Here is a 20713-nt window from a genome sequence, read left to right on the forward strand (position 1 = left end):
GTTCTATTTTTGTCTAATCTAATGATCTGATGTCGTATTTCTAATGACAAATGGGTAATTATCCCACATTTGTCTAATCTAATGCTTTGTTTATAATGACAGTGGGATAATTATCAGAGAGTACATCAATGATATGAAATTTATAATCAGTTTGTGATATTCTTATAATTTGTTCTATTTTTGTCTAATCTAATGATCTGATGTCGTATTTCTAATGATACGAAATTAATGAACAGTTTGTGATCTCTAGACTGCGGATCTTTATGCAATATAAAATATTTGCAAACGTACCTACAAAAATTGAAGTAGGAATTTAGTTTATCCTGCAAATACTATACTGTGAACTTTACTTTCATTATTTTTACGTTCTTGCACATTGTGTGCATTTTGTATTTTTTTTTGCACATTCAAACTTCCTATAAATGCATAAAAATTCGGAGTCTAGTGATGTCCTGATAATTTGTTCTATTTTTGTCTAATCTAATGATTTGATGTCTTATTTCTAACGAAACGGAATAATTAGCGTAAAGTACATAAATAATACAAAATTAATACGATTTCTCAGAACAGGTATATTAAATTTGATCGCCGTTATTTGTAAAAATCATTCTTTCTACCAGTCTCAAAGCATTTCAACGTACGTCATGAAATGCGACTTCTTATCTCTGATGAGGTCTACCTGGTGTGAATGTAGAAATGTCGAGGTGGTCCAAAGAATTATTCCAGGCACGGAAGTTCTTGGGAGAAACGCGACTTATTGGATTTACAAATGAGACGATGCGTCGGGTGCTGCTGTATTTATCGCCGGATTGATGGTACTTTATTCCTTTGAATATAAATGTTTCAAGTAATATCAGAAGAAGCGAATTAAATTTCTTGCAATATTCATGGCTTCCGAATCGTTTACGTGTTTGATTTCAAATTGTTAACGTTTAGAAATCGGATGATCAACCAAGAGATAGCTATAACGATACGCGTAGTGTGTCTGACATACATTGTCTCAATCTCCTTCAGCCCATTGCACGGGGAAACGCATGGGATTTGTGATTCTTTTTAATTATTTAACCATGTTCCAGGACCCCAATCGTTCTGAAACTTTTATATGTGTCACCTAAATAACCGATCACCATTGCTGATTTCTTTTGGTAGGTGTCACTCACAGGGTTATTTGCAATTACCACCCGAAAAAAATAAATTATTTATTTTCTGCCCTCAATAATTAAAAAAATACCTTGAGAAAAATATATGAGATGCAGTTTATAAGTACGAATATTTTCGTTTTTGCAGAATTTAAATATCTGAAATAGTAACCGAGAAAAAAAATAAAGTTAAGGAAAAATGGTCGAAAATGGCCGATTGCCTATCCTTATCCTGCTACACCTTTTCATTCAGTTTCAGGAATATAAAGACATCTTGAACCAAGGAAGCCTAAAATTAAATCTGAAATTAAATTTCATTCAGTTTCAGGAATATAAACAGATCCTGAACCAAAATCTTAAATCTAAAATAAAGTTTCATTCAGTTCCTGATCAACATCGTTTTACAATTTTTATTAAAAATAAATTTCAGCCATTTTAGTGTTCTACAGATTACAAGCCAAATTGATTCCTGTTTAGAGTGATGTTTAATTCAAGGAGCCCGCGAAGGAGCTATATTTCCTAAGAGCCGCGCTTTATCGATACAACATGAAGTCATCAATGCCCCAAACACACAGCGTGCAACGTATCATTACGGCGCCTCGCTTCTGGCGGAACGTTTTACGTCGTTCTGGCCCAAGGAACGCGTAGAAAATGTGGAAAATTGTTATCCTGATAGTCCACGACGTAACGTGTCGTTTTATACATAACGTAATTACGAGGTAACTAGAAATTGCAACAACTTTAAGCCTCGACCGGCTATAATCTTTCCAACCTCGCTTTTCAGCTCCTGTGAACTTCCTGAAGTTTATTATAGAAGTGAATCGCCTTCATCTACGATAAAATTGTTTCAACAATGTCAACTGAATTATGTACCTTCCTACGGCAATGTACAGTTTGAGGATGTGCGAGAGGATTTGGTGTCCTCTTAAATTGAAGTATGAGGAAGTAGTAGAGATAAATTATTATAATAGCATCTGATTAACACTAGGTTCATGGAACACGGTCACTTTGACTCATTTCAAATTTTGACAAGGTTTTATAGAAACCGTTTATATTGTTTACCAAGTATTTATGCTGAATGTTACCAGCATTTTAATTTTAGTAAATGAAGTTCATTTATTAACACGGTGATTGCTATGCTAATACTCACGAAAATTTTTATTGTGACTAAATTTTGTTTGGGAAGTATTGCAGACTATATAATCAAACATTTATTGTGGTATTTATTTGGTAATTTTATTAAAATTCAAATATTTCATTTTCTTTTATATTAAACTTTAAAAGTTATTTTTGTTAGTTCCCACAAGTACACAATTAAAACTATATCGTTGTACTTATTTGAAATTGAAGTGTATGAAGTTGAAGTATTTCATTTAAATTCATTTTCTTTGACAGTCAACTTTTAAAATTATTTTTGTTATTTCCCACAACTACACAATTAAAACTATATCGTTGTACTTATTTGAAGTTGAAGTGTATGAAGTTGAAGTATTTTATTTAAATTCATATTCTTTGACAGTTAACTTTCAAAATGATCTTTTCTTTAAGATCACAGCAATTTTGTGGAGGGCGTAGCGTAGTCGGTTCACCTATCTTTCTTACACCGTGTACGAAAACGATCGAATTCGCACGGATAATCCCAATGTTGTACATCCAAGGCGGATCCTTTTCAGCAACGACACCGGATGAGCGCGAGCAAATATTCCTAGGCCCATAATCCCAGGATAATTCCCGACGTTTCGCATTACGGCCGTGGTATTCGCTACAGATGTAAATACCCCTGGGCCCTAGGTGCCCCGGGGCTATTAAATATACGCTCCCCCGGTACTCGACAAATTGCTCGCATGAACCAGAATAATTAGCATCGCCAGCCTCCGGTGGTGGCTCCCCAGCCTGGAACAACGACTCGCGGCGAACTGAAACGCTCAGGAATGCCCAGAAGAGAGGTCTCCCTTTCCCTTTGCTGTCCGTGCCCTCCCTGTCCGTCGTCCCTCTCGTTCCCGTTGCTGAATCCAGTCGGCTCGGTTGCGTTTAATCAGGCCCGCTGACTTGATGCGGCCCTCTGGTGCGCGCCGGCTGCTGCTTAAGAATGTAATTTAATATGCAACGTTACCGCGGGCCCCGGCGTGTCATATTTATAGGTACTTATGCATCAGCTTCGTGGGCACGTTTACGCCGAGCCGGTGTGCCAGGGATCATTGAAATTACATCCAGAGAGCCGGCGACCACCGATCCTACGCGGCAGGAATTTATTGTTGTTTATTGCTCGTTAGTTGCACCTATGGACGCGTCGTGACGTGCCCCATATTCTACTCCGGGTCGATCATGAACCATGCGATTTTGTAGATACACCTGTCGTTGACACGATTCCTCTTGGATTCGTTGCAATTAATGTTCATCGGTTGGTGTAGTTGCAGGCGATTGATTGCGCCTCAAGATTCAAATTTTGTATCACCACATGTGGCTGACACGATTCCTTTTGGATTCGTTGCTGTCCTGCGGTTGGTGGAGTAGTTCCTACTTGGAGGCGACTGATCGCGTCTCCGGATTGAAATGGAGTCAAATTTTGTAGCTCCACCGGTCGTTGACAAGATTCTTCTTGGATTCATTGCTGTCCTGCGGTTTTGGAGTAGTTCCATTTGCGGGCGACAGATGACTCAAATTTTATAGATCTAGTGTGTCGCTGACACGATTCCTCTTGGATTCGATGCAATCCCTGTTCATCGGTTGGTGGAATAGTTGCAGGCGACTGATTGCGCCTCAGGATTCAAATTTTGTATCTCCACCTGTCACTGGCACGATTCCTTCAAGAGTTGTTGCAGACCTTGCCCTTTGGTTTTTGGGGTAGTTCCCATTTGCAAGTTACTGATTCCGCCTTTTTTAATCGAGTAATATTTTAAACACGTTGATTGCAACGTCACCTACATATATGTATGGGTGACAATGCTTCTCACTTGGGAATTAACAAAAATAATTTTGAAAGTTGAGAATGAATTTGAAGAGAAAAGTGTGGAGAATGGAATATACCAGAAGATCTGTTTAACCGTAACCTCTTGTAAGGACTTTTGTTGTGAAGAAGCCTAGCACAACGAAGAATATTATTTTTCTTGCTCCTTGAGACTGTTACATTCTAAATAATATTTTAAATTAGAATTAAGTAAATTCCAAGAGAAAACAAGATTTCTGGCATGATCTATTCTCGATACTTTCCTCTTCAAATTCGTTCTAAACTTTCTTCTCATTTAAAATATTATTTTTCTATCTCAAGGAGTAAGAAGTAATATTCTTTGGAGCAGTGAGCAAAAGGTATTAGTGGATCCAAAAATATCACGTCTAATTAACCCAAGTCGGCAATAGTCGTCTGAGAGACAGTCAGAGTAATTAGGTCAATACATCAACAGCCTCTGTGACAGTTTCAATGCCATTACGATTACTCAACGATTTTTAAGTCATTGTTAAGAAATGACATGTATTATGTATCGTCCTCTACGTAATGAATCATCGGGCGTGCATAATTGACTACCTTAGTCGAATATAAATTAGTATCATTTGTAATACGTCTAGGTATTAAAATAACCCATTGTATACTGACAAAATTTAATCCTTCGGGAAAAATGAAGACGTCAGTAACTAGGCTACGTATCTTTATGCAACATAAAATCCTTGCAAACGTTCCTCCACAAACTAAATCTAAAAAGAAACTTATTTTACTAGGGAAACATATATTTGTTTATATTATTGAATACTGTCTGCATTTTATAGTTTCTTGCGCACTCAAATTTCACCATAAATAAATAAATGAATGCATTCGCAGTCCATCGATAACCATCATCAATAAAGTAACTCTTTATTTAAATTAGGCTTCAACGTTGCCTGCAAGTGCGCAAGTATAAACACACAGTATCGAAGGAGGCATTCGCGAATGATCCTCCGGATGAAAATCTACCGGACAAACTGATCTTAATGTCACTGCACATGTTCCCGGCTACCGTGGCGCGCCGCCATTAAAAAGAAAGAAACTATGCACACGCGCATCCCCATTTAAATGCCGACCCTTAATAAAGATTAAAATTCATACTTATGCAAATCAGATCCCTCGATGGGTTTTGTTTTCTCCACGCGCGGCATCCATCACGAGTTAATTACAGGATACCATCGAAGACACTCGGGATTCCATAAAACCAGTCTGTTTTATTTTTACTGCCATAAACCAACCGTCGCGGTCTTGCATTAAATTTTCAATTTAAATTTCTACGCCGCGAATTTCATTTTCTTTCCTACACTTTCGCGCGCGGCGGCATAGTCTCCGGCCTGGAATTTATTCGAATCCTATGAAATGATAAAGTGTTACCTTCGAACATTTCTAATTTTCGCGCCATTGATAAAAATATATCGGGAATGATAAAGATTTATTTAATTTTGTTTCGTCGCCATTTTTCGAGCAATTACAAAATGATTTAGACAATAGTTTATGTCGGTACTCGGTAAATTAGATATTCGCATATTCTTGAATCTGAAAAGATGCTTTTTACGTAGGAAAACTCCAATTCAAACTCTACCAAATACTATCCCAAACCTACTCAGACATTAACTGTAAGCAATGTTGCCCCTCCCTGCTGCCAAAACAAATACATCAAACCCTCTCAGACAGTACTAGCAATATTGCAAGATGACAAACTAAAGATTCTGAAGTGCATTATAAAGTGATGAATTCGAATAAATGAACGCAATTTTAATGAAAAAATATTTCCTACAAAATAAATGAAGTTGCATTAAACTAGAACCGAAGCAATATTGCAAACTGATGATTTTGAAGTAGATGACGTGAATGGTTCTAAGGTATGAAGGAAATGGTAGCCAACTGGTATTCTACAATAGCTAGGAAAGCAAAATGGCGCGCAATAATGAAGTTTCTTATCGCGGCGGTCCTTGAAACAACCGCGCACACCGCGTAGCATATATTTGCAAATATTTGTCGATTCACTCGGCCGTCACAATGACACGCGCGAAATTTATTCCTTCCACCGCGATGATTGAAATTCACGCTTATGCAAAGTGGATTTCTCAATGGGCCCTTTCTGTGCGCCGAGCATTCAGCACGGGTACTAATTACAGGACATCGTCAGAGAGCCTCGAACCATCAGCAACTCTCTGTTCCCTCTTCTGTCCAACCTTGGACGTCACAAAAGCCTCTTTCAAAACCGGAATGTCACCTCTCTTGATCTCGACTTTTCCAACTGCTCTCGAGAGGACGAGTGCTCTATAGATTTTCACCAACTGCTGGATAGTTAGCGATCTCAAGAAATTCTGTTATTCCATGTACAGATACAGTAGAATACAGAATTATGCAAAATAATGCAGTATAAGACGAAATAATATAACATGATGCAGAATAATACAGAATAGTACAGCATGTGGAATATAAACTAGATGGCAGCACCTTCTTAACCTAACCTCAAAATACAAATTTACCCTATATCCAACAAGTATAATACAAAATAATACAGGATAGAACAGCATAATACAGTATTGTAACAGACGACAGTACAGCATAGAACAGCACAGAACAGCATAAAATAGCATAATACTAAATAATACACCCTAATACATCATAGTACAGTGTTATAATACAACATACAATTTTTGAAAAATGTATAAAAGAGAAAACAATAAGACTTATATCTATATGACACGTGCATACTGCAATAGTTCACAAGCAACTAACCTTGAGGTACTTTTGGTAAAAGAGGTGGTTAAATTGTGGTACTTTTTACTTGTGGAAATCTAACGAATTATGTTTAGTTTATAAAATGAATGCACGAGAGAGAAGTTTCCATTCTTCTTTTACATATACAGGTGATCAATGAAGCTGTATAATTTATTAAAAAATTTTACTCAGAACGATGTTTCCCATTTTCAACTACGGTATTCTTTCTCTGCAAAGATCTCAACGAGTGCGTTCTTTGTTCCATAGAACGTTGTCACCGTCGAGTCGGATAGGCTTCAAACGACGTTAGTTTGCGAATTTCAATTACGGTACTCTTTCCCTGTGAAAATCTAACGAGTGCGCTCTTTGTTCTCCGTAGAACGTTGTCAACGTCGACTAGGATCAGTCAGGTGCGGCTGAGTTCGTGTTTATGCGCCTAGAAGCAGTGTTTCTCGGTAGTAGACTGAAAAAAACGTCTATCTTTATTGGGGCTGTGCAGATATCGCGTGAAAGCGCGCTCGTGACTCCAGAAAACCGTGGGAGTGCCTTCCCGTTCGAAGGAATCGCTTTTCAAGCGAAATTCCTCCGAGCAACCAACGTTTTATTACGCACGTAATTTCGCAAAAGAATCGGTCGTCTCGATACGATGACATCATTCACGAAAATAATGCCGGATAATAAATTTCAGACTGAATATTTTCCAAAGAAATTTTTATAGATTACGTGACTGATCGTAATTAATTTATTATTAAGATGAAATTGTACAGATGGGTCCAACGAACAAAGGAACAAGTTTGCGAATAGTTTATCAAGCTTAATGGACCAATATTGAGCGTATGCAGTACGAAATGAAGAGTGGCGAGGAAAGTGAAGAGTAAGAAGTGAATTATTGAGGCGTAGGAAAACCTGATTGCATATGCTAATGAATTGTGTAGATCAGCTGAACAAGTTAATGATGGATACGGAGAAAAATAATAAACTGCCTGACTTATTAGTCGGAGAATAATTTAAATTGACCAGTATAATTACGCGGAGGTAATGTAAACGGAGTGAAGAAATCGCGAATGGTTAAAACAGTCTCGCGGGGAGTAAAAGGCTTCGACAAAAAATATCAGATAAGTAACGAGGTTTTCTCGTCAGGATTGCGATTAATGTTCAGATGCAATCCAAACGTGAATGACACCTGGAGTAATTAACATAATATTTTATAGAATATTCTAGAATATCTAAACATTTATTTTATACGTGATAAGTTATTACTAATAACATACATGATTGCGTATGAGTTATATATCGTCACTGATAAAGGAAAAGAAACGAAGTGACGTATGATGTGTAGAACAAAATGAGTATAAATGCATGATAAGTGCAACAGTACACGAAGCAAAGATAGAAAGTGATGAATATGTACAACAGCAGAGTGAACGGCTGGAAAGAAGGAGATTGAGTAATAACACGGTTGTGCAAATCGTCGATTAAGAGTAATAATAAACAAGAGATGGAAAAAAAAATCGAAATTAAACAAGATGATAAACTAAAGAATGTCATACATTATAAGGTTTGCGACCAGTTCTATCTGTGTTACTCGATGTTTATCTAGAACGGGAACCGGTGCTTCTCGCGTGATAAATACAGACGTTGACGCCAGCGAAAATGATTAATACGAGTGAAACGTCTATGAATGGTAATGGTTTCAGTATATTATTTCTGGAAAAATGTCGCGTTTCGCGGGAGATACTGTAAATATACATGTACTATGACTTCTGAAGATGAAGTAGTATTAGTGAGATTGAAAATATAGTTGAAGCACTAGTTTTAATAGTTTTTGAAGTCTCCTTAATAAACATAAAGAAAGAAACCCTTCGAACACGAGAAATATAAACATATTTCGCCGTAGCTTCTTAGATTCCAGGACTTCTAGATTTGATTTCAGTGAAGTAGTGTATTAGTGAGCTCGAAAAGATAGTTACAACACTAGTTTTAATAGTTGTTAAAGTCTCCTTAATAAACATAAAGAAAGAAACCCTTCGAACACGGAAAATATAGACACTTTTTTAGACGTAGCCTCCTGGTAATGGATTTCAACGAATTTCAACTGAGACTGATTTCCAATAAAGTTGTTAAGTTGGACACACTGAAATTTAGAAATTTATTACTGAACTTACGATAAATTCGCCAGCATCGAATCCAGATCGATAGAGAAGTCGATTTTCTTGAAATAAATTCACGAATGCAAGATTAACGCGGACGCTGCTCTGGTGATTTCAATGCACGATAGTAGCGCTATCAAGTGATTTCAATGCGCGGAGTAGGACAGTCGAGTAATTTCAATGCGTGCAGTAGTGTTTACTGTCGCCAAGCTCCCACTGTTAAATATTTATTTCACTTTTCCAAGACTTGAATAATTCATCCGTAATTTTTTGAATACGTAAAGTGTTAGCTATTAGGAAACACATCGGAGAATAAAATTACTTTTTTCAAATATCATGATGTGGCATGTGGTATTTGTATGTGACGATTGAAAGAATTATTTCTTAAAGAAGATTTGAAAGAAGAATTAAAAGAAGATTTCTCATTAGATTTCTATTACTGAAGCAATACTTTAATAAATGAAATCGATTTAATAAAATTAATTACAAGGAGTAAAAAAAAATGAATTTGGATGTATGGTTGTCAGCATCCATAAAGTCAGCAGAAATGTTTGGAGAAGAACGTAATCAGTTTCTCTAAAACCATTTAAAATTTGAAATGGGTAAATCTAATGTTAAAAAGACAATTAATATAAAAGTATATAATATAATATGCTATTAATCTGTATAAGAAATCATCTATTTCAAAGTGACGTAAAATGTTTATATTTTCTTTTAAAATATGCGTCGTTGTTCCAATGACTGGCTATCAGTCAGTTGTTATACTTTTATGTAAAGAGCTTATTTTCATTTCAAAATGACGTAAGTAAAATCGTCACTCTTGCACTATTACAAAGATCAAGATTCCCCAAGAATAATTGAGCGGTAAGACTCTTCTATTTTTCCTCTATCAGATCAGCCGTGCCCCAAAGGAATCTAACTGGTCGAACATCCCCCGGAGGTCAGGATTCGTTTCCGCGGAGTCGACCAGGTGTAAACCGACCGGGAATAAACATATTTCTAGCCGATCGACGGCCGAGCATCGGGCCGTAAATAAAACAAGAAATTCCTCGCGTTGGTTTGCCATAAATCCCGCGTCCGTGGCGTTCGACGGCTCCGAGGAACCGAGAAACTCCTTCAACCGGCTTCGATCGTAAACGCTCGCGCAACGCGCAGAGGAATACCCTTAATACCTCCGCCGCGGCGGCGCTGAACTTTCGATTTCGCGGCTCCCCCGCGTTTCCGAGATTTATGCAAATCCAAAGGCGCGCTAGGCTTACTCCCGAGCAAGAAGCCGCTTGGAAATCCGCGTGCACGACGCACTTCTGGTTGTAAATCAACGGGTTATGCGGAGGGAAGGTAGTCGAGGGTCCACTTCCGCCCGACAATGCGTTCCATAGCTCCTCTCCAAAGGTTCGCTCGAAACCATGCTTGACGACTTGTCGAAAACTCCACGTTTGGTTGCGTCCATATACCTTTGCAATATTCCTTGGTTGTCTCAAAAATAAAAGCGTTTGATAATGAGAAAAGGAAAAGTACAAATGAGCTGAACTCCACTTTTTGAAAAATCTTAAATTTAAGTGCCAAAGTACTTGCTATATGTGATAACTAGACTGCGGATCTTTATGCATTTGTAGGAAATTCGAATGTGCAAGAACCTACAAAATGCAAACTTTCCATTCTTATTATTCTATATCTTCTTATATAATATTCTTTTGTGCATATTCAAAAATATAAAAAAAATTAAAAATACAGTTCATGTTATAATATTTGCAGAATAAAGTAAATCCCTGTTTAGGTTCATTAGATAGGTTAGCTTCGTAGATATTTTTACAAAGATTTTATTTTGCATAAAGAAATTTGAATTTACAATAACATACAAAATGCAAACAATATGCAGGAATACAAAAAAAGGTTGAAAGTAAAGTTCACGTTATAATATTTGCAGAATAAAATAAATTCCTATATAGGTTCAATTTTTGTAGACATGTTTGCGAAGATTTTATTTTGCATAAAGATCTGTAGTCTAGTGATAACTTCACACATTTATAATCAAGTTCCTGAAAAGGAAAGAACATTATTCGATATTTATTTGAATTTATATTATAAAGGGAATTTTAGAGAACAATCTCCATTATTTCTTCGTATTTCTCAACTGTTTGTTTTATGGAGTTAATTTGTGCAATGAACAGCTCAAATGTGTCCTCGGTGATTTGGATGATACCTGAAGGGACGATTCAGATACGAAGTTGCATTTTTTGCTCCTTTGTAACTTCATTTTATTCCCTTGACTTTTTCAAAATGAGTAAAATCGTCGTTAACTCTGCAGGGATCGTCTACAGTAATTCTAGGACTCTATTCTTCTTCTATCATAATTAAATGGTTTCTTTACATAAATCACAAAAGCACATTGAATTTACTATCACCACACGTTTCTGCAAAAATGATTCTATCTCGTCCATTCCAGCCGATTTAAAACGCGATAAAATTTCGAGCCGCGAACGCTTTAATGGTCCTTAATCGACGTTTCGCATTACCCTCTCCCCGATAACAGTTCCAAAGGTGCAATCCCGGTGCATCAGGCCTGCAAAGTGCGATTTCAAGCGCTATCTCGAGCGAGCTTAGAGGTATCTTCGAGATTACCACAGTTACTTGCCGACACTTTCTCAAAGTCGTCCTCATGCTGATTGCGAGTGGCTTATCATGCTTCCTGATGCGTCCAGATACAGCTGGGTCTCGCATCGACCTATTGGAAATTTCTTATCGTACCCTTTACTTTCTCTATCTCTCTCGATCTCTATTGCGTAGCTGTTGTTTTCGATACTCGAAAAATCATAAGTGTTTGTGCATGTTTTAGAAAGACTGATAAAGACTGTTTATGTAAGGAAACAGCTGAGAGAATTGGTACGTGGTGATCAAATTTATAAGTCGCTGATGTTTATACAAATTTATATTTTTTTTAAATTTAAGCATATGTAAGAGTTTGTCTCATCTCGTAAACGGTTTATCATGTTTGTTATTGTTGATATTTTATATTCTTTTGTGCATATGGACATTTTCATAGATTTCATAGAATTCCTGAAATTAAAATACGATATACATGGCTTTCCACGTACAATTTTATATAAAAAAAAATTACTTGATATCCTCCAATACCCAATAAAATATCCCTCAAGTTTCATAAAGATCCAATATATTATTTTTTTAAAATTCACGAAGAGACCCCACATCGTCCTAAATCAGGTTCCCCCTTAAGATTGCATTACAAATGTATCGTAGGTACAAAAAGAAATCAATCTTCAAACGAATTACACGTCCATACTCCACAGTTGAATCTTCCACTGATAAAAGTCGGTTAGGAAATTGTTTAAACTCAATCGCATTACCCCGAGCGCGGGGAATCTCGAACGATTTAACAAAACGTCCGAGTTCGCCATTATTTCGAGCGATTATAAAGTGATCCTCTAATTTTCTCGCACAGTGTATATTTTTCCCAAAGCGGCGCGTTCTCCTCGCGGAGAATGCGCCGCGAAAGATCGAGAGTTGTTCAGCGATTACAGTCCACGTTCACGTGCATTCCGAGATTTTCTAAATCAGACGTTCCCTGGTAAATCCTCGCGAGGAGGGTAGCAATCTGGAGGTTAACTGGATCCTAGCTGTTGGGATTCTTGGTTCCGCTGGCCAAGAAAATCGTTCCAATTTCAGCGAGCGGAATACGTGATATTAAGTCGCGAACGAGTATCTAGTCCCTGCCGGGAAACGCTTAATCGCTCCAGGAGAGCTGGTGAATTCATTTCACCAACGAGCGGGCAAATTTATTGCCAGGATGAGATGTCTGTTATCGTCACTCCGTTATCGCTCTCGCGGGAATCCTCGTTTACCTCTATCGACGCGATCGAAAACATGGCCGTGACATTTTTCCTCGATCCGACCGCGTGTTTCCCTCGAAAGCATTTTTCTTGGAAAGAGAAACTCATTGTCGGTGGAATGTCGCGCGCGGAAAACCCTGGAGGTCTGTTTTGAGGGAACTGGAATCGCTTTCATTCGGAAACGCATTCCTGCGCCGGAATGCTTCCGGATTTTCCGATGATCGAGGCGAATCCACATAAGGTGGAAGAATTTTGAAAACGTGTACTTTCACTGAGAATTGGGCATAGTATAAATAAATGGGGATGGATAGTGTTGATTAATTTTTGAATTCTGTTTCCATGATGTTGGTATGTATTGGTATTTTAGAATAAATGTGCTCAAGTGATATAAAAAAAGGATTGCGGCTTAGACTTCGACTAACTTGAAGTTTCGCGATGTGTTTGACTCGTTTTATCTTTTGAACATTTTCCAAAAATTGTATGTTGTATTATAACACTGTACTAAGATGTATTAGGGTGTACTATTTATTATTATTCTGTATTATGCTGTACTATGGTGGGCTATAATACTGTATTATGCTTCTTGGATATAGGGTAAATTTGTATCTTGAGGTTAGGTTAACAAGGTGCTGCCACCTAATTTATGTTCCACATATTATTTAGCTTAAAGTATGGAAGTCACTCTCTTGTGCATTCTTTTTATATACTAAAAATAATTCGTTAGATTTCCACAAGTAAAAAGTACCACAATTAAAATTCACAAAATGACAGCAGTCTAATTAAAATTTTGTATAAAATTCTATAGCTTCTATTATTTACCTTAAAGAATGTACTTTGTACTGATCACCTGTATTTATAAAAGAAAAATGGAAGCCACTCTCACGTACTCTATTTTTATAAACTAAAAATAATTTGAGTTTCTTAAAGTCGAGGTCAAGATGTGAGCTAAACTCGGCAGAAATGATCCCACAGTGAATTTTTATTGACGGACTCGGCTCGAGAGCCATTTCTTCAAACGCAGTGGCTGTCTATGGGTAACTGGCCAGTTAATTAAATCCTCAATGTGTATCGATCGCTGCTCTGACAGGAATCGAGCGGTTGGAGCGAGCATTGCCTGAGCGAATACGCGTAGGTCTGCAGGATGAACCTGGAAGCGCGCGGCGATTGTTACATGGTTGATCATTGTGGCTAGATTAGGCCAGTCGGGACTTCGTTAGCGACCCATTGTGAATAGATGTGATCATTACGCGTCTGCTTTGCATAAGTTCTTGCGACTTCGGAGGGGAAGCTAGGGATGGAGGGGAGAGGTTACGAGGCTGGGAGCAAGTGAGAGAGAGAGAATAGGATTAAGGGTGAAGGAGTGGTGGCATGAGAATAAAGTGGAGTAAAATAAACCGAGGAAATAGGTGTGGAAAAAAATTACATTAATAAAAAAGATAAAAAAAACAGGTATTGATGTATTTAAACGTACAGTGCAGATGGTATAAATTTTATCACGTTTGACCTATGAAATATATATACGTAACAATCTTGAAATTAAAAGTATACATGTCGAATTGAGTAACCTCCTCCTTTTTTGAATTCGGTTAAAAATGGGGGAAGATTAAAAAAAATGCAAAGGGGGAGTGAAAGTAAATTGCAGTGAATTAGGCCAGGGAGGTGAGACGAACAATCAAAGAGGACGTGCATTATATCTGCCTGAAGATTTCATTACCTGGAAATCACTAACTGCAAACATGAAATCTAATGATTTATCGTCTAATCATGGAGTAATGAATCAAACTTAACTGGAGTAAATTTAAGTACTAGTTTAGTTGAAATATAAGAATGAGAACATGGAATTAGTAGGGTAGTCTAGAAATAAGACTACTTCTTTTGAAGACATCATCTGATGACCAACTATCAACTGGTGATGAGTACTGAATAGAACTTAACTAGAGTAAATTTAACTATGGGAGACTTAATCAAAATACAAGGATGAGAAGAAGACATAGTTTAACTGGAGTGAATCTAAGTATCGAAGGCTTAGGATGAGAAGATGACTGTAGGGTATGCAAGAAATAAAACTACTTATTGCGAAGACAGCCATCTTAAAATGCTTCGATATTCACCTTGCACACAACCGTGGAAAAGGAAACTCCAAAAACAGGAAGAAATATGCATTCAATCCTAAAATGCCTCGACCTCAAAGTGCTTCAACCTTAAAATGCTTCAATCCTAAAATGCCTCGACCTCAAAGTGCATCAATTTTAGAATGGCTCAATCCTTAAATCTCCAACCTTAAAATGCTTTAGTCCTTAAACGCTTCAACCTAAAAATGCTGTAACCCTAAAATGCTTTAATATTAAAAAGCTTCTATCTCTATCTTCTATGAGAAGAAGATGTAATTTAACTGGAGTGAATTTAAGTATCGAAGGCTTAGTTGAAATACAAGGATGGGACTCTAGGGTATCCAACAAATAAAACTACTACTAAACAGCTATCTTAAAATGCTTTGATATTCACCTTGCACACAACCATGGGAAAGGAAACTCCAAAAACAGGAAGAAATGTGTGACCCAGGAAGAGTTGTCTCTGATAAAACGTCGGGTACACCGTTGAAGCGGAGTTACGGCATCAGCGTAATTTCGGCCCACGCTGCTCCCGGTCCCGCATACGTAATTCATGCGTTTTCATTGAAAAAGTATCGTGAGGCGTTATGCTAATACGGGAGACTAGAGCCGTTACTCGCGGCCGTATGTCACTGACCACCTCCGCCGCGGTCTCCTTGGTTGAATAATAGGCGCCCTGTTGTTCGCTTGATCAGCGAGGGTGTGCGTATTCGGGAAGGATCCGTACGTTCACCAGTCCCGCAGACACTCAAGGATATATGCAAGGTATTACGAATCGGGACGATATTAAATTATAATTCACGGCACGCTCTGCCGCGTTACTTCAGACTTTCCTTTACTATTTATAGGCTGACGTGCGGCCGTGCCTATCTGCGTCGGAGCGACGGCTACGAACCGACTCTGACGACAACTCGACGAAGATTTAATCTTACAAATAAAGTAATTCGAGGTTAGTGTGCTTCAATATTAAAGTGATTTGATTGTAAAATGATTCGGCCCGAAAGTGCATCAATTTTAAAATGCTTCAGTCCTTAAACGCTTCAACCTTAAACTGATTCAACCTTACAATGCATCAGTTTTAAAATGCTTCAGTCCTTAAGCGCTTCAACCTTAAAATGCTCTAACCCTAAAATGCTTTAATATTAAAATCCTTCTATCTCATCATGCTGAACTATAAAGTACTAAAAATGAAAGCCTTATTTGAAGCTAAACCTGAGCACCCTCATTCATCAATGAAGATAACCTCTGCTTGTGAAAGCTCGTAGTTCTAATTGAATATTCAATTCCTTCAGGACGAAACAATTGGTCAGAATCAAGGACGGTTCACGTCGAACACTCCTCCGTCGAACAACGGTCCGTTTCATTGTTAAATCGCCACTGCCACCTACAACCATGTTACTTTCTTTCCATGGGCCCCGGTTAAATCACGGCCGTGCCTACTACAACCTGATTACATATGTACACACTCTGGTGCTGGTAAATAAGCAAACAAATACATCTCCTTATGTATCCTGGCTCCGCGGTAGGAAATCTCGAGAATGTTGTAAGCGATGCTACGAACCGGTATGTCGAGGGGTGTTTAACCCTCGAGCTGGCACGCCCTGACGCACCACGTGCTAGGTGCTTCTAAACCTAGAATTATTTATTAGGATACATCGTGGCGATCGTGTGGGTTCCTCTGGGATAAAGATGGACACGTGTTCGACGAAGTATTTTAATTTCATCAATTTGTATAAAGGGTAATATTGCTTTTGCTGTGTTTCAACGCTGCAACACGAGTATACTTTGTACTTTATTTGCACGGGCGAGAGTGATGAGCACCGAGGATCCTACAGCCGAGTTCATGCTATCAGCTCTCGCTGAGATTGCAATCTATGAAAGTAACAAACTATTACAATATTTGATTACTGGAGGGAAATATTTATTAGGTCTTTTAGTTTCTAGATTAGGCGTGAAATTTACTTCTAAACTCTATGTATATTAACTCATTCAATGCCAGATAAATGGTGTTTTGCTCTGGACGCAAAGATTCAATATAGATGTGTAATCTAAGTTATTATTTTGATAAAAAGAAGTGACATTAAATTCGTTCTTTAAAAAGAAAATATTATTACATTTTCTAACAATTCATAAGCTTTTAGGCTATGAACTATTACTGGTTACGAGACATCTCGTACTTGGCAGTGAATTAAGAAGACTGGTTGAGGAAGCAATATTTCAACTCAGAAGTGGACAAAATTCCAAAAATTAGTCAAAAACATTTCGAAATAATTCTAATGAACGATACAGAAAAAATTCTCGAAATAGAACAAAGCTTAATAATTTCTTCCCAATAGCAAAATAAAAATGTCACATAGAGGAATGGATTAAGTAGACTGGTTGAGCAACCTAAATATTTCAATTCAGAAGTGGAGAAAATTCCAAAAAATTAGTCAAAACCATTCTGAAATAATTCTAGTGAACAATACAGAAAAAATCCTCGAATTAGCACAGAGCTAATAATCTCTTCCCACCAGCAAAATAAAAATGTGAGAATGGATTAGGAAGACTGAAATAATTCTAATGAACGATACAGAAAAAATCCTCGAATTAGCTCACAGCTAATAATCTCTTCCCAGCAGCAAAATAAAAATGGTCCTTCGAGGAATCTAGTCGAAACCCAGCGTCCCCGAGGACAAAAAAAAAAGGAAAGATGAAAACCGTAAACGTTTTCATCGATCAAAGGAGCAGTTTATTAATCGGCCGCTTTCTTAGCCGCGATCTTGTGCAAGCAGCTGCAATGGCTTTAATCCGAGATCGAATTCCCGATAGGATTCGCGCGCACGATCGATCATCGCCGTCGACGTGATCGATATATCGACACACGGCACGGTTGGTCAATTCTATACAGTTACGGATACCTCGCGGTCCATTAAGCGCCATCGGCGCACTGTACTTTAATGAATTTCTGGCTGCCCGCCTATCGGCTTTCGCTTTTTCTTCGCCTAGCGTTTTGACGGTTCTCCTTGACTTGATTTATTGGCCAGGGAAAAGTTCCAGCTGTCTCGCATACTAAAGGACGGGGGTGCAATTCAGGAATGATACGAATCTCGTTTTGCCTCTTTCTCTTATTATACTCGCTACTCGCCGATCGCGTAGATAGCGAAATTCTTTCCGTCCGAGTTCATTCGACATATAATATTAGGTTGGCCGAGAATTAATTGACCGGATTTTCTGACTTTGTGTCAGGGAGATTGATAGATAAGCGCAATTAGAGCTCGCATTCTTTGCATACCGTTTTGGAAGAATATTCTGCTCGGTTGATTTCGTGGTTTGTAGATCGCAATGCGTGCACCATCTTTAGATCGTAGTAAAACGTTGCACGAGACACGATCGTATAATTTAATTTCACTTTCGAAACGGAAAATTATTTTTTTACTGTTGATTAAAGTGATCTGAAATTTCTAGAGCTGGTTTATTTTTGTTAATTTTCTTGGTGATACTATATAATAAAATTTGATATTTTAAAATGATATATATATATATAAAAGAGATATATAAAATATATAAAATATATAAAATATATAAAATATTAAACTATATAAAGTATATCTTTTTTAGATATATAAAAAAGATATAAAAAAGATATACAAAATATATGATATATTTCAGATATATAGAATATATGAGATATATAAAAAAAACTCATTTTGCTGCGCTGTCTGAATTTTTGCTAATAAATATGGATTGAAAATTTCAGATACACGGCACAATGGAAAGAAAATATTTCAAGGGCTGTGTATATACTATAATTGTCAAGATAATAAATGCACCACTAGGAAGATAATAGATCCATTCTACAAGTAGCTAACGACTTAGTATGTCTCGTAAGCATAATTTGTTACATGCAGCATAATAACTAACATTAATTGTTGATTACCCAACGTAATTCGCGTTACATTGAAATTCTTATTAGCATTAGATTACCTTTGAAATAGTGCGATTATTCTACACTTCACTTGCATCACGAAGAGACTCGGCAACACCACATGATCTTTCTGCTTGGTAAAGCGTGATTTCTCATCTCCAATAACTATCACAAGAGAAACCAGCGAGCGTGTATACCAATAAGCGTAGTTAGAACAGACTACATTACCTGCTCGAGGTCACTCATCACCATAAATTACGACAGGACTTCTAATTTTTTGCCATTTTAGCGCGTAACAATTTTTAGAAAACGAAACCTTCAGAATTTCAAAATGGGGTTTCCTAATCCTGTAGACTTTCAACCCCTTCAACTTAAAATAACATTTTATCCCACTTAACTTTATGAATGCTTGTTATTTAAACATCGCTTCGTCATTATCTTAATTCAATTTGCGTCGTTGCGAATAAATTCCATCGCCGTAATCTTCCCACGCCATTTTACTATGTCCCAATTTTTATTAGAAAACGTATCCGTTCAGAATTTCAAAAGAGTGTACTCTAATACTGTAGATTTCCAACCCATAGAATATTATTGTATCCCATTTAACTTTACAAATGCTATTTAAACATCTCTTCGCCATTATCTTAATTCAAATGCGTCGTCGTGAATACATTCCATCGTCGTAATCTTCCCACGCCATTTTAGCGTGTCTCAATTTTTAGAAAAGGAACCCTTCAAAATTTCAAAATGGCGTTTCCTAATGCTGTAGGTTTCCAACCCCTTCCACTTAAAATAACATTTTATCCCACTTAACTTTATAAGTGCATGCTATTTAAATGTCTCTTCGTCATTATCTTAATTCAATTCACGTAGTCGCGAATAAATTCCATCGGCGCAATCTTCCCACCAATTTTTCCCATAATCGCCTTCATCAAACAAAATCAATCTGCACAGCCCATCTGGACGGCAATTCGAATTAAATTCAATCACCTCCCCCCAACAGTCCGTCGAGAACAGCAGGAAGATGAATCTCGGTACTCACCAGGGTATCCTTCCGGGATCACGATTTCCGGTCCAACTTTAACGTCGTGACGGTAACGGTGCATCAGCAGGGTGGCCGTGACTCTGAGTGATCTCTGTTGTTGTTTGTACAACAGAATCGGTCGTCCGCCGGCTCCCTCCACCCTGACCACCCTGGGAAGAGAGAATCTGTCCAGGAACTCGCGCAGGGGCATAAATCCGGCCCCGGAATTCGCTGCTTCGGCGGTCGCCTCCCGCGAACTTGGCAACGAATCGTCGCCGGTCCCGGTGACCTCACCACTCGAAAGAGTCGAAAATTCACCACTCGACGACATCCTCACGCGCGTGATGGACTTTCACGGTATCATAGACACTGGCTGCGCGAGCTCCGACGACGAGAACCTGGGAGAAGGTCACGCGTTGCACCGCCGGGGAGTGTCTTCGCCCTGGAAAAGTAATGTTAGTCGGTCAGATGGTTGGACTGGGTGATAGAGATAGAGATTTAGGTGTCGGATTAGGTTCAGTATCTTGGTAGTATTTTAGATGGTAGCTTAATTCAGGTGAATGTGGCTGGTGTGGTGAGCATTAATATTGTATGATACTGTATAACATTTTATTCTTCTGTCTCATGCTGTATTGGGCTGTGCAATGCTGTATAACACTCTATTCTTATGTATAATGCTGTATTATTCTGTATTATATTGTATTGTGGTGTATTATGCTGTATAACACTCATTTCTTATGTATTATACTGTATTGTATTGTATTATTCTGTATTATATTGTATGATACTGTATAACATCCTATTCTTCTGTCTTATACTGTATTGTG

The 20713-nt window shown here is 37.8% G+C and overlaps 1 protein-coding gene across 2 annotated transcripts in view; it reads right to left on the reverse strand.

The window, feature by feature from the left end:
- Positions 1-20713, reverse strand: part of LOC128892948 (uncharacterized) — a 67223-nt gene that overhangs the window by 36096 nt on the left and 10414 nt on the right. For both annotated transcript variants that reach the window (XR_008461217.1, XM_054153625.1), the window contains exon 2: positions 19905-20328. Coding sequence is in view for 1 of the 2 variants with exons in the window: in XM_054153625.1 (XP_054009600.1) it covers positions 19905-20217 (313 nt within the window). In the remaining variant the exon portion in view is untranslated. The remainder of the gene's footprint in view (positions 1-19904; positions 20329-20713) is intronic.

This window comes from Hylaeus anthracinus, unplaced genomic scaffold (genome assembly GCF_026225885.1).
Source record: "Hylaeus anthracinus isolate JK02 unplaced genomic scaffold, UHH_iyHylAnth1.0_haploid 2, whole genome shotgun sequence".
NCBI classification, from domain to species: domain Eukaryota; kingdom Metazoa; phylum Arthropoda; class Insecta; order Hymenoptera; family Colletidae; genus Hylaeus; species Hylaeus anthracinus.